Raw genomic sequence first — 13,968 nt, 5'->3', positions numbered from 1 at the left:
CCGAGGTGGGTGTCAAAGTCTACCCGGCGAGAGTCGTAAGACTGACATTGGGTAAGGTCTGATCTCAGAGTCGCTTCAAGGTACGGTAACTCGCTGATGGGCCTAAAAGGGAGCTGCAGCCTGCGTCTAACCTCGTCTCTTCGAGCGAGTTAATGAGCATGAGGAATCAAATTGATGGGGTATATCAATCTAAAGATAGAACAAAACAATGGATATACTGTCTAGAATCGAGCGGCCGGCGGTTTAGCTTCTTGCGTAGTACATGATGCCGCATTTCCCTGACGACAATAGCACGACGACCTAATTGGAACATCGGCCGTTGCAACTGCTTGTTTCAAGAATGGCTTCACGATCTGAGCTTCAGCCGTTCGCCCCAGCCTGTTCAAGCATTCATAATATCCATGCAGCGCCCATACATTATTCGGGTGCTGCCTCGCACGAGGCAGCGTGTCGTCAAACCCAAGATCGGCCTGGTACACCGCGGCTGCCTCCTGGACATGTCCCTGTTCTAGCAGGAGCGCACCGTACGCATGACGGGTCGGTTGCATCCACCCCCACGGCTCGTCATATGGTAACCCATCATCCAGGGTGATAGATCGCCGTAGATGGGTAAAGGCCACATCATAGTTGCCACGGCGATACTCGAGCTCCCCATCCAGCATAGCGTCAGCCACGGCCAAGATGTCCAGACACTTGTTGGTAAATAACATTCGGCTGCAGGGTACACGCTTCACAGCCTCCTTAAACAGCGCGCTCTGTTGACTCGCTTCCTCTATCCTCCCAAGCGCAGCCAACGCCACTCCCTTTCCGTACTGGATCATTGCAGTGGTGACGCAATATAGCTGCGTGTCATGCGGATATTCAAGGGCAAGGAGATCCTCCCAACGTCCAAAGCGAATCAGGACATGCACCTTCATGCTCACAAAGCCTTCCAGCCAGTCAGCCATAGGCGGGGATTCAATACGCAGGAGCTGCTCTGGAATGGATGACTCCAGACTCTTGACCGTGTCCAACGCAACTTGCGACTGCCCCGCAAACATCGCCGCATATACTCTGAAATGATAATCATGCGATCGATATAATGTATAAAAATTGACTGCGCCCTCACGGGCAAGGAACTTTTCATCTGCTCGAATTGCGTCAGAGTTCGATGCAATCGCCCGTCGATAGTCACCACAGAGAATGTCCAAATGCGATGGCATGTGATTAAGATGGCCTGCATCAGGTACTAACCCCCGCAAATGGTCTGCTACCCTGAGTGCTGCTTCCGGCTCACTGGACATCTCCATTAAGTGGATGTATAGATGCAGGATTCCCGGGTGTCGTAGCGCCTCGTCCTGGGTCAGCGCCAGATCTAAGACTTTCTTGATTTGCACAGTATGCGCATCAGCTGCAGGCTGACCAGTTCGTAAGTCCCAGAGGGCCCATGGAGTTAAGTTCATGAGAGCATCCGCATACAAAGCCACCACATCTAAATCATTGGGAAAGCGTAAGTAAACAGATTCCATGGCGTTAGCGTACTCCTTGTTCCAGCCATTAAAGTCATCGGGCGCCACGTTCTGAGGGTATCGATGTTGCAGGGCTGCGATAAGCGCTGCTTCCACGGATTGGGTGGTTGTGGCGTGCGTCTGGGCCTCTGCGACAGCTTCGTGGGTACGCTGCACGGCGACCTCGAGTTCTTGCTCGTCGAAGGACTGCCAAGTTTTGTTGTAGTTGGGACCCAAGGTGTATGCAAGGCCCCAGTATGCCATCGCACAGGCCGAGTCATGTGTGATGGCTTTTTGGAAACAGTTGGCCGCTGCTTCGTGATTGAAGGCGTATGTCCAGATGAGACCGCGGTCGAACCAGAGTTGAGCCTGAGGGCTGGAGGTGGTCACCGGTCGGCGGAAGGAACCGAAGTCGTAATAATCATCTGGTTCCTGGGCAGACATGATTGAGGAGCTCTGAAATTATTACAGCAAAGGAGAGCTAAATAGAGATACGTAGGTGGCTTGCCGATGCTGTTCCTGAAGTTGAGGGGGGATGATCCCGTAGCAATACCAATAGTAGATGGTGAGTAGTAGTAGATAGTTGATAGTGAGGATGTCCCCGCTATCGAACCATGGTTCCCAGGCTGCAGGGAATAACAATAGTCCGAGAACGGTCACATAACTACACCAGGTTCGTTCCAACCGTCACAACCTGTTAGTCTACATGGTAGATTCCATCATTGACTGATGATCTGGGAAAAGGATGGTTCAACTTACAAAAATTCGTAGCCTTTGTATTTTACGGCCCAGTTTTTGATACAAGTACACTGCCAGGGTTGTATAGAGACTATCGAGACAGCATTAATCGCCATATAATAATACAGCAGCATGAACAGAAACAGTATTCGGTGAAGTCGAGTAATTCGATACTTTCGACTGCTGAATGACGGGCGCGAAGCGTGCTTTTATTTACTTTCCTGAAACATCAGGGCCAAGTACCCAGGACGAAGACTGATAGCTTGTAGGCAACTGGCTGTGTGCCGGTGGCAAGGAGTAAAGGTAGAAACTGGCTGTTGTTACACGCATTTACATTCTATATCTTTCTCTAGTGTTGTGTTTGGGTATGTTATCAACTTCGTATATGTACATAAAGGTTTGTATTCTGTCTGCTCAGTGATCCAATCGTCTTTAGCATCATAGTGTTGCTTCAGGTGGCCAAGTAAACCCTGCATGAACAGCATCTTATATAGCAAGAAGAATCGATCAGGTCAAAGAGTTTGGTCTGAACCGAGATTCTTTCGAGCCATTTATGCCTCTTTTTCTCCTCGGTTGGAACACCGGTAAGGTACGGACTGCAGAGCAGACCCTTAACTGCTATATATCACGAGATTTCTGGCGTGGCCCGCAAGCTGCCGAAATGGAAGGACGAGACAAAACAGACAAACGGACAAGTTCCTACCCAAGTCTAAAAAGCAAAACTATGCCACCATAACCAAAATACTTTTCAGCGCTGCGAGCGCTGTGACCGCATGGTCGACTGGCGACGGATAATGTCGCCATGGTTCCATGTCTGGCTTGCGCGGTCCTTCGGGTCGAGACTGGTAGAAGCCCCGTGCTCCGGTCGACCCTGGGATTGCTGGCGGTCCATAGACATCTGACTAAGACTAGAGGTGCGACGGCGCATGCGCCGTTCTGCGTCTGCGATCTCATTCTGATTCAAGGATTCCGAAGGGAGCAGAATGGCGCGGTCCAAGGCATAGGGCAGGCCGCGATGACGGCCTCGGATTTGCATCGCAATTATGACCAGCTTGGAGAGAACCTGAAACTGGCTGGAGAAGGATGCATTGACTCCGGGATACCCGAGCGAAAGACCAACGGTGCCATACGCTGAGACAACTTCGAACAGCACGGACCACACTTGGAAGGAATACTCATCTTGCTGCTGGAGCCGCTTGCCTTCCACAATAGTAATGATGAACAGGCCCAGGAACACATACCACAGATCAAAACTGAGCTGTTTGCGCAAATGCGCTCCGATATAGCTGGGCGCTGTCTGGTTCTCATCCGACTCATCATCCTCGGTAGAAGCGTAGATGCCTAGACTCTTCTCCTCGTAGACGTTGGTGCGCCGTAAGGAGATGGCAATGGGGAACACGGATATATACATCATGATCAAGTAGGAGACCTGCACAGCCGGGTGTAGGTCTGATACAGAGATAACAGCCAATCCGGCGGTTCGAGTACAGGCGGCCTGGAACAGACCGTCCACGATACGGATGCCAGTGGGCAGGGATGTGACGACCGAGTCATTCAAGTCCAGAATAATGAAAAATATCAAGTCAATACCATTCAAGGCCACCAGAATCGCAAAGAGCCACCACGTGGCATTCCTCGGAAAGAGTAGAGTGAAGCATCGACGTGGATGATCAAGCAGAAAGCGGAGTTCCTCCCATAGCGGGGTTTCGGCACGAGTCACTTTGGACAGAGCCCAAATAATCAGGCGCAGCATGCAAGGGAACCCTGTATTCCCGATAATGATCAAAAAAGTCATGAGCAGGAGCGGGAATATCGCTTTCTGGAATGATGATAGTGAGTCTGGCGTGAGAGTAAAGCCGACGTCGTTGAAAGCCGATTGAGCCATGAAAATGGCCCACCAAGGGCGACCCTGTCCGATTTCCTCGACCACCTTGCCCCAGTGTGTGGTCATAATCCAAGGCACGAGGCACAGGATGCCAAGAATGTGGAAGAAGGCATAGTAGGAGATTAGTACTACTGCCAGAGTCTTCAATGCCCGATACTCGATCCCGCCGAGCTCGTCACGTTGTTCCTCAGTTAGGTCGACAAAGTTTGAATTCCGACCAACCGTGGCATTCCAGCTGAGATACGGCTGTGTTGACCGTTCACGTTCCTGCGTAAGAGTGCGGAAAAGGTTGTGTAAGGTTGGTCGTCGCGATGTCAAGCGACCCAGTTGCGAGGCATCGCTATCATTCTTTGTTTCACGGAAAGTGGGACGTGTATCTAATCGGGGGAAAGTAGAGTTCCGCGTCCTCGTTCGAATCATATCTGGCTCGTTAATCGTGATATGGGGCCCATCAAGTCTGCGCGGCCTATCCTCGTCCTTATCCTCGTCCTCGTCGTCCTCATCCTTGCCATTCTCGTCTTCTTTGCTCATATCACATGGGCTGCGCTCGGAACTCGAGGAGTTGCTAGACGTGCGAACAGGTCGATTTGTCTCCTCCTCTTCCTCCAATACCTGGGGTGCGCCACCGTTGTCATACTCCCGAGGGCTAGGTATCCGCAGCGCGCCTTTGTTCCTCCGTTGATTCTCCAGGAATGCGATGTGATGTTCTGGGCTCAGCTGTGCCGGAACACGAAGGTTTCCTAGACTATTTCCTAGTCCAATTGCTAACTTTTGATTGAGGGCATTGTTCGCATCTTCGCCCAATTTTTCGGGTGGATCCCGCGCGGTGGGAGAGGCGGGAGGTGAGTCCTCGCCGGATTTCTCCTTGACCTGCTGTCGGCTCCCCGGCTGACCTAGTGTGTCGCGCAGGACGACGATGGACCGACCAGCGACCCCAGCCTCTTCCCGGGAAGAAGACTGACCATCCTTATCTTCGCTTATAGTACGGAGGCGGGAGCGAGTATGGCGAAGGGCGCGCGCATCGCTAACGACATGCTGAAACCGCTTTTCGAACCAGTAGAGACGCACAAAGACCAGCACAGTGTGGATAAAGATGGGAGTGGTCAGCATGGAGACCACATACAAAACGATCTGCTGGTAGGTATGCAAGGTGTTAAGGTCGACGGTGTTGAGACCGCTCTGGGTGGCGGCGCCGGCCGATAGGAAGAGGGCATCGGTGTAAGCTAGATTAGCCCCTGGATAGATGATGACTGAGGAAAGCAAAGCGGTGGCGATGATATAGACATAGTGGATGAGAACAAAATTCATGCGCAGATTCTTTAGCCATGGAATGTGGGAGGTGAAGCGTGAAGTGACCGAGGTCGCCCGCCGCAGCACGGCGGAAAACATCCTGCGGTTTCACCCGCACCGACTGGGACACTTTGGATTTGCAGGGAGGAAAACTGTATCGGTAGGAGAATAACGGATAGGAGGTTCGAAGAACGAAGGGGCTGCCGAATGAAGACGGCTGGTTGCCGATCAATATGTACTAGGCGGAAGGAAAAGAAGACGCAGACCAGGCCAAAGTCGCTGCAGGTCAGAGACCCACAATCGCAACAGCACTTTGAGCTGGGGAAACGAGGATCAACATGATTTGAGGAGAGTTATGTTGGAAGGAAAGAGAGGATGCTGGAGGCCGGGCGCAGATAAGGGGACACAGAAAGGTCGTGGAGAAGAAAGAGAGGACGGGAAGCCCCGAGATGCAAGAAGACAAGACAGGCGAAACCAGCGGCGGAGGGGGGGAATGACGACTCGGTTGGATGAGATGGTCTTGAGGGAGGTGGTGATAAAGTGGCCAGCTTTGAAACCGAGATTGCTAGAACTCCACTATGTCGGTGAGCACCCACTTGATTTATGGTGGTTGCTGGGGGGGGGGGGGAAATAAAAATTCGATTGGAAGCTTGACAGTTCGACAAAGGAGGCCGGATTGGCGCAGCAAAGAAAAGAGAAAAAAAATATCAGCAGAAGAACCGGAGGGTAAAAAGGCGCTATGCCGATCGGTCGAGCGCGGAATTAAGAGACATGCTGTCCACGGACAATTTCATTGGAGCCTAATCAGCATCTCTGGACTCTATCTCGCAGGTTTTAACGTTGAGACTAGTCCCGAGTAGCACACGGCTTGTCTTGACTTTTGTGACGGGGGGAAAAAGGAAACGCGGGTTAGTTCTGGACCAGCGATCACGTGAAGGTCTGCCAATTCTCTGCGGCCGGCCATTGATCGATCGATCGATCAATCTACAATCTACTCTCTACTATCTACTACCTGTCTATTTGGATACAGCAAATGGAATTTAAATAAGCAATATCCCTCCGTGTAATCTACACAACTTTGTTTACTTAATGTACACAGGTCTTTATTCTCCTAAAATCTACCGTACATTGACGGCAGGGGACGCAGATCCCATCATTTTCCGTGACATCTCCGGGCCCCTTTGGCAACTATCTATTTCTAGAAGGACGTCCGAAAACGGCGCGTGCCGCTGGCTAAGTTATGTTGCCTGGTTCCGCAACGCCAAAAATTGACCCTACGCATCACGGAACCCAGGCCCAATACAGGTCACCCGCAAATATCCGCTACCGTTTCCGATCCAGTACATCTTCTACAATGTGAGCATTGATGATTCGATGAGGGATCCATCAAATGACACAGATAAAATCGGAGATGTCGGGCTTGGCAAGAGGCCAGGTTCAAATGTTGCTCGGTCCGAGTGTTGCTAGCTGGCTTTTCTGCTGGTGTCGCGGTATGCTTGCTGGTGTGATGGTAGGCTAAGAAATCGCAACTTGCGGATCGGATCGCCTCTTGAAGCGGAGGGAAGCGGTTTCAAAGTGAGTTCTTTCGTTGTTCACTTCCCCCGGGCAAGGCTTCTGTCCACAATCACCGCCGTTGTCTTTTAAGGCTTCCAATGCCCTTGTGCCCCGAAGACTGCTCCTTTCCAGACGAATGTACTGAACGAATACTACCGGTGTCATTATCAGAAATTGATTTCTCTGCTTCTGACTCGGAATTTGATTCTTCTGATCCGGAGATGGAAGTATCCGGGTCGGGCCTATCGCTGTCTTCCTGAGAATGAACTGGATTGTTCAGTTTCTTCGGTGCAGTTTCAAGCGACCTTAAAGACGAACTGTCATCAGTCTTGGACGTTGATCGATCCATACTGGAGATTTTGTCGGTCTCGGTTCCTTCTTCCCCTGATTCGTCATCGGAATCAACATATTCGGAACTTTTGAAGTGCTTGTTTGATTGGCTCTGAGAAGGCGTGATTGATTTCGATTTACCTCGACGCTTGGGTGGTTTTGCCTCCACAACAGGGTCGTAGAAAGCATCCGGATTCCCCATGCTACGCCGAGTCAAGACCTTGCGCCTAATCTTGCGAAATTTGTCTCCACACTGCTGCCTGGAACGGCAGTTTTCCATGCGGTTGCTGATTTCTCCCCAAGAAATCTTAGATTCATCTATCTCATAGATATCGCGGCCAACTTCGTGGCCCAGGTTCTTCATATGGGTCCACCAGTCCTGTAGATACTGTAGTAGTGCACCTACTTCCCATTCAGACCAGGGCCCTCGGTTCATCGTCTGACGATGTTCGAGGTGATTTCTCCACCGCTGTATCACGTCGTCATCGCTTCTACCAATCATTTTGGCGATGTGAGCCCACCTGGGCCCATGGCGCTCATGAAGCAAGATAAGTTCGTCATCTTGCTCGGCAGTCCAATAATGTGGCTTCTGGTTTGTGCATTGGAAATGTCGTCTCATGAACCGATAAACCGATCTCTTATCGCGATGTGGGATAATTTCATAGATGTTTTTCCAGAAAGCCACTTTTGTGGTAATATCCGTGGGACAAGGGAAGGGATTCGACTTGTCCCTTTCTGAATGCTGAATCATGAGGTCAAAGGTGTCGCTTGCCATGCCGTGGGTGGTGCAAAAATCTAGCTTGAAGGATTCCAGAGCTTTAACTTCTTCTGGCGTGAAGAAACCAGTTGATTTATTTTCTTTCCCTTTGCTGGCATCCGAACCGCGTTTGCCCTTTTTGAAATCCACCAGGCCTTTGAAATTCTCGGAAGGTTGTTTTGATGCTGTGTTCAACTTTGCTTCCGATTCCTCCTGGGCAGATCCTTTCTCTTGGTCCTTGCTTCCTGGGTCTGGGGCGATCAAATCTTCTGTTCCTGGGGAAGGTGAAGTTGAAGGTACATCCTGCGTGAGTACGTCGGGCTTGTGCGTGGCCTTGTCTGCTTTGCCGTTTTGTGTCTGACTTCCTTTGGACTCGCGGACCTTCTTGCGCTTTGACGGACGATCAGTGGATGTATTATGCCGCGATGATAGAGACGTTTTCGGTGAAGCTGGCGATATATTACGGTCTCCAGTGGTGTTATCCAGAGCTCTCCTCTTCCGTCCAGAGGTTGTATTGTTGGTTTGTAGCTTCTGCTTGGCGCCATTTAAAGGTGTTATAGGGGTCGAAGGTATTTCCAATTCCGATCGATTCTCTTCTTCGGAATCTTCGGGGGCATTCTTACGCCCTGGGGAAGTATATTGCGAAGAGGAGTCGCCCATGTCGAGTGAAATAAAAGAAACCAGTCTCCCAGTGAAAACTGAAGACCTGACAAAGAGCTGTGGAGACAGCAGAAATTATCTGAAGGGAGTGAATGGGGAACAATCTGTCAGACAAAAAAAATTCAGAAAAAGTCGCCGAAAAAAGCTTTGGAGCGGCGCGAGCGGCGCGGCGCGGCGCGACTTTTGGCGGTGCCGTTCAAGCTTTCTTTAGCGGAGAGACATTCCATCCATTCCCTGGTAAGGGCGGTCAAGGTTGATAGTTCTAAGCTCCTGTCAGACGTCGCATCCTCTGCCTTGCTTCTGCGATTGTGCAGCCGGCACTTTTTTTTCCTGGGGGAAGAAGGCCACCAAGGAGTCTTTCGCGAACAGAAAGAAGTGGTCACTTAGGGAGAGAATCGCTACTGCCACCCAGTCGAACCTCGGTCTGACTAAATTGCTTTTTGCTTTTTTCTTGATGGGGTTTCCCTGTTAAGGGCGGTCAGAATGGCGGGTGCAAAAGACGGGCAGAAAGATGCCGGGATGTACCCCCGTTTATCCTAGAGTAGCTAGATTGTGAGTAAATGAGTATATACTAGGGCAATTGATTTGGATATTAGCAGTGACACCATCCGAGAAAGAGCACAGACGCTGATAATGCCTATAATCAGAGGAGCTGTCATTTTTTCAGCTCCCACCAGGCTATCTTGCAAGCCATCAGCACGGTGCAGTTCACCCATCAATCCTGCAGTCTGCTTCTTTCATTCCCAAGCCACCTGAATAGTAACAGTGATGTGCAGATTGGGTTTTCATATCCCGGGCTAGGTGGGCAATGTCCACTCCTACTATATGCTGCTTTCTTGCCAGGGAGCTGTTCAGGCTCGTTTCTATCCGCTCTCGTGCGCTTTACTGCGGTGTCAATGATATCATTATAAGTCAGTCACGTCAGCAAAGTACTATAAGATTGTATACGACCCAAGCAGGAGGTATTACGCAGAGCCCTGGAGAAGTGAAGCAGCAAAGTCGGTCATACACGGCAGAATGTGTAAATAGATAACAATCATGGAAGATAATAACAACAAAAATATCCCAGAAAATAAACAATACACAGGTAACATGTTATATAATCAAATCTGATAAGCAACCGCCGAATTCAACGAATCAATCATCCGCGATGGCTAGCACAGCATGAGCAAATGTACACAGCTTATGCTAATAATGCTATTGACAAGTCAAGATCAAGATGAAGAGGATTAAGTTTAATGCATGATTTGCTGATAGCTGATTAGGAGATCACTTCTCATAAACCACTTGTACCGAGTTCCAGATCGGATTCTCAAGTCCTGTGTGATAGTGATAGTGTTTGATGAATGCGACTGTGTCACCAGTCTAGGTACCTTCCATCCAGTCATTTTCCAACTACCTCACAATTCCTAAAGGGTTGTGAGGTGATGTCGAGTGTACTTCCTTTCAAGAAAAGAATTTTCGGGACCTTTCTCCCTCTAAATTATACCCCAGTGATCAAATGAGACCGACGTATTGGGACGTCTTTATCCAAACGATACAAGCTCAACATGTACCATGATTCCACCCTTTCGTCCTTGATTTAACTAGAATGAATCAATTCAAGAGGGCTATGTATTTTGACTTTTCTCTGGATTCATTTGATTGTACCCTTCTCAAGACTCAGGATCTCCCAATCTTTATTCCCTTCACCCATACTTACTTGCTGCTATAGCTATATTGTTGACTGGAAAGCACATGTTCGAGAGTCCTATCCATGGGACGATGCCGAGTATTGTTGGAGGGACCTCCTAGGGTTGGATTGATTATAAAGGAGACTTTCTGGGTGTGTTTATCCTTGCTCACACTCTCATTCTCGAGCCATGGCCTCATATGCATTTTGTCACTAGATTGCCTCTTAGGTATATAGTTTTACCATGGAATTTTACGTGGCCTAGAAAGCGAATTTCAATGCTAATGTGAACAGCGGAAAGCCAAGGTACTCCTGTCTGGTAAGTTCGATGTTGTCGGAGGTTAGGTCATTCTTCTAAGGGTGGCTTGCCTCATGTTAATCCCGAAACTCATGATCGTACATTTAGTAGTGGTCTAGTAGTGGTAGTAGTACTATCCTGGATGAGCTTCCAGACAAAGTGACCTAAGCAAGAGGTTTAATGATACTAGCAGTGCATATCATACTTTAATTTCAATTATATATATAATTAAATTTAGTCTTTATCCTATGGATAAGCATGTATGATTCAAACCACTACCCTTTGTATTCAGTTCGGGATATATAGTATCTCATAGTATGTATAATCACTATATAGTTGCTGTACTATATCACAATCATCTTGGACTTCGGGATCAGCGAACTTTTCTGGAACAGTGAGGGACTCTACCTGTCTACCTACTATATACTAGGCATTTGGATTTCCTTCCAGGAATACATGTTGGAAGAAGGAATCACAATATCCCTATGTAACCAGAGCATCTAAAGTACAATTAAGGATGATATACCTCCAACATGCACACACACACTCTCGGAGCACGTACAACAGTCCAGGATGTCGCAAGGTAAGAGCCTCATTACCTATTGAAACCTTGCTCAGGTAGGGGTAAACAGGATTAACCTGAAAGTTGCATAATTCGAAGGTGCAGCAAACTGCGGATTGTCGGGCGCTGCTGGGCCAGAAGATAATACAGCTGCCAGCTGGCATATGCTGCCAAGAGGACCGTTCGCAGCAAGTTTCAGAGAAGGTGGGTCAATCAAGAAGGGGCCAGCCGTACGGCTGTGGGTACACATCCTTTTTGACTAACTCTCATGCACCTGAGTACTTCCGCTTTGTGCGGTTACGTAGGTATTAGCTATATAAGCATCTTCACTTGGAGATCCGACGGGAAGGCTAGATCGAAGGCGGATTCTACCTAGGCCAGAACCACTTTGACCTATATGCTATTCAGGGAGACGCTGCCTAGAGGCCCCAAGTACGCCCCATCTGGGTTACCCGGGAAGGAAACCTTAAGCCTACCAGGGAACTTGCACTTAAGGAGCAGGAAGGAACTAGGAACAGAAATAGACAATAGTAGTTTATAGGTAACTGGTGAGCCAACTGCGACGCCGGTCCGACGCCAACTTCAATTTCTTCGTATTCAGCCGAGGTATAGACGGTTTGTATATATGCGACACTGCATTACTTAGTGTGTCGTAAACTTTGCGCCATATCAACGGGCACAGCGTTCTGAGCCATTTCCTTGCTTCAGACAGTGAAGCACCTGCACAGCTAGCACCTTGTATACCGAGCCCGATCAGGCCAAGATAGAAGTTGTATTTCATTAAAGATCGATACCATTGCGCAAGCAGTCTTCAGCATTTCCTTCTGGGTAGCCATACAAACGATGCCAGCGGCCGCACTAACAGTTAGTACGTCGCACTTCGTGCGAGGCGACACAAGGTCGACAATGGGGAAGAAGAGAGCCTCGGTCTTCAGGGTGGCATGAGCCTATCGCCGCCGAGCGGGCATAGGAGGGTACCCTGTGAGATTTCTCAGGTCGGTGTCGCTTGCCATCACGGCAGCTCGCTGCTGGGCTAAGAGGAAGCTGGAGCCCACAATTCAGCTCCTCTCTGCGAGCGAGTTAGGAAGGCATGAAATCGTTTTGCTTTCAACGGGCAAACTCAGACAAGGAATCAATAGAACGATATCAGGTTCCTTGGTAATTGTCGCATGCCGTGTTGTATATATGGGACGAGAGTTTGAGTCAAGTATCGCCGATTCGCCTTACTGAGGCGCACTGTGGTAGCGACATTGGTGGTGTACGTATTGACTGGGATAGCGCTTGCTGGATGTTGAGTTGACTCAATCACTTGCCTCTCATTGGCCTTGAGTAGCTATAGGTTAGGGAGCTGCCAGCGCCCGCATTTCGGTTCGTCACCAGCGGAGGCAATGAAATTGAGAGTGGAATCCTGACAACCCATGTCACCGTTTCAGATCAGCCCATCAACCCGCCCAAAACCACGCGACCAACGCTGTTGAGTTCGCTCTTGGCCTGGTGACGGCTGGCATCCTCAAATTCGCGTATGATCCCCGCCACCATAATCTTCCTTATCTTGGCATCCGCCTTGGAAAACATTTCCCCCAGTGCGACAGTACATACTGAAGGTGTGAAGACTAGCGACACCAATCGCGTGTAACAGTCAATGAGAATATCACACAAGGTAACGAATGTTTCGAAATAGTCCGGTTCAAATGGCAATAATGGCGTCAGAAGATATGTGTATTCCTCACCGGGGAGGAGCTCCGAGGCCTCCGTATGCGGAAACGAGACGGTCGCTGCCGCCGCGCTGGCTGAGTTACTCGCCATTGACTTCAAATCTGACGGGTCACTGGATTGTATCGGTAGGCCGATTTCTGTAGCCGAGCTGGTGCGGCGCGCTTTCGTGCCGGCGTGAGCGGCGCGCTTGAACATCTGAGGGATACGGGCGCGAGTGAGGGTGGAGGAGGAGGTGCCGTCGGGAGGATGCACTTGCTGAAAAGCCTCGAACTCAATTAAGAGGGTGCTGAGTGCGCGAAGGAATTCCACGGGTGTCGTGCTGACATCGAGAATCGGAGGCAGGGAGAGGCCCAAAAGAAGGTAATTGATGGCGCGACGGGCGAGTTTACGGGGCTCAAAGTATGGCAGTCGACTGATATCGGTCCGGGAAAAGTGAACTGTATTGAACCAATAGATGCGGCCTTCGTGCGCTTTCCGCAGATAACCCAGTGTAGAGATCCGCTTAGCAGCCATATCGTGGATGTGCTGATAGATTGCTGCTGCGCTTTGAGGCCCAAGTGATCCGCTACCGCTCGTTAACGGGGGTGGCATGGACCCCACCGATGGATCATGACTGATGCTGGATTTGGTGTCCCGGCGCGAAAGACTGGGGGCAAAAGTCGAGGAAATCATATTGGACATGGCTATGTAGTTGGAGAAGGTTGCCTACCCCGGCATAAACGTGGATTCCGTACTCCGTAGGCAATGAGGAGACACGATTAAAAGGGGCTGGCTCAAGAAAGCGTACTAGTAGGAAGATCCGCGGGATCGGGAAGGAGATGGAATCTCCGTGCCACGTGACCGTGATTACTGCCAGCAGAGACGGAGCTGGCGAGCCTGTAACGTCTGGGGAAAGTATTATGATGGGCTAATGAATAAGGATATCATAAGCAGTCGTTTCAGTCGCATGGATTGCTGGTACGACTAGCAGTCGGCGTGCAAAATGTAATAGACGGGCTGATTGGAAATTAGCCCCATCC

At 49.8% G+C, this 13,968-nt stretch overlaps 4 protein-coding genes across 4 annotated transcripts; all 4 read right to left on the bottom strand.

The window, feature by feature from the left end:
• Positions 1 to 221: 221 nt before the first annotated feature.
• On the bottom strand, positions 222 to 1,931 carry BO87DRAFT_401153 (TPR domain protein; the record flags this gene model as incomplete). The annotated part of the gene is made up of 1 exon (XM_025625586.1): positions 222 to 1,931. One exon carries the CDS (start codon positions 1,929 to 1,931, stop codon positions 222 to 224), a length of 1,710 nt encoding a protein of 569 aa, XP_025475081.1.
• Positions 1,932 to 2,967: 1,036 nt separating this feature from the next.
• Positions 2,968 to 5,738, bottom strand: BO87DRAFT_177718 (potassium ion transporter). The gene has a single exon (XM_025618384.1). It carries the CDS (start codon positions 5,497 to 5,499, stop codon positions 2,974 to 2,976), a length of 2,526 nt encoding a protein of 841 aa, XP_025475080.1. The 5' UTR covers positions 5,500 to 5,738; the 3' UTR covers positions 2,968 to 2,973.
• A 1,110-nt stretch (positions 5,739 to 6,848) lies between these two features.
• BO87DRAFT_177710 (MYB DNA-binding domain protein) lies at positions 6,849 to 9,018 on the bottom strand. The gene has a single exon (XM_025618383.1). It carries the CDS (start codon positions 8,699 to 8,701, stop codon positions 7,025 to 7,027), a length of 1,677 nt encoding a protein of 558 aa, XP_025475079.1. The 5' UTR covers positions 8,702 to 9,018; the 3' UTR covers positions 6,849 to 7,024.
• A 3,322-nt stretch (positions 9,019 to 12,340) lies between these two features.
• Positions 12,341 to 13,721, bottom strand: BO87DRAFT_177699 (uncharacterized protein). Its single transcript, XM_025618382.1, has one exon. The coding sequence runs from the start codon at positions 13,628 to 13,630 to the stop codon at positions 12,668 to 12,670; it is 963 nt and encodes a 320-aa protein (XP_025475078.1). The 5' UTR covers positions 13,631 to 13,721; the 3' UTR covers positions 12,341 to 12,667.
• Between the last annotated feature and the right edge of the window lie 247 nt (positions 13,722 to 13,968).

This window comes from Aspergillus neoniger (assembly GCF_003184625.1).
Source record: "Aspergillus neoniger CBS 115656 unplaced genomic scaffold BO87scaffold_46, whole genome shotgun sequence".
NCBI classification, from domain to species: Eukaryota; Fungi; Ascomycota; class Eurotiomycetes; order Eurotiales; family Aspergillaceae; genus Aspergillus; species Aspergillus neoniger.
This window is presented reverse-complemented; position numbering and strand designations above follow the sequence as displayed.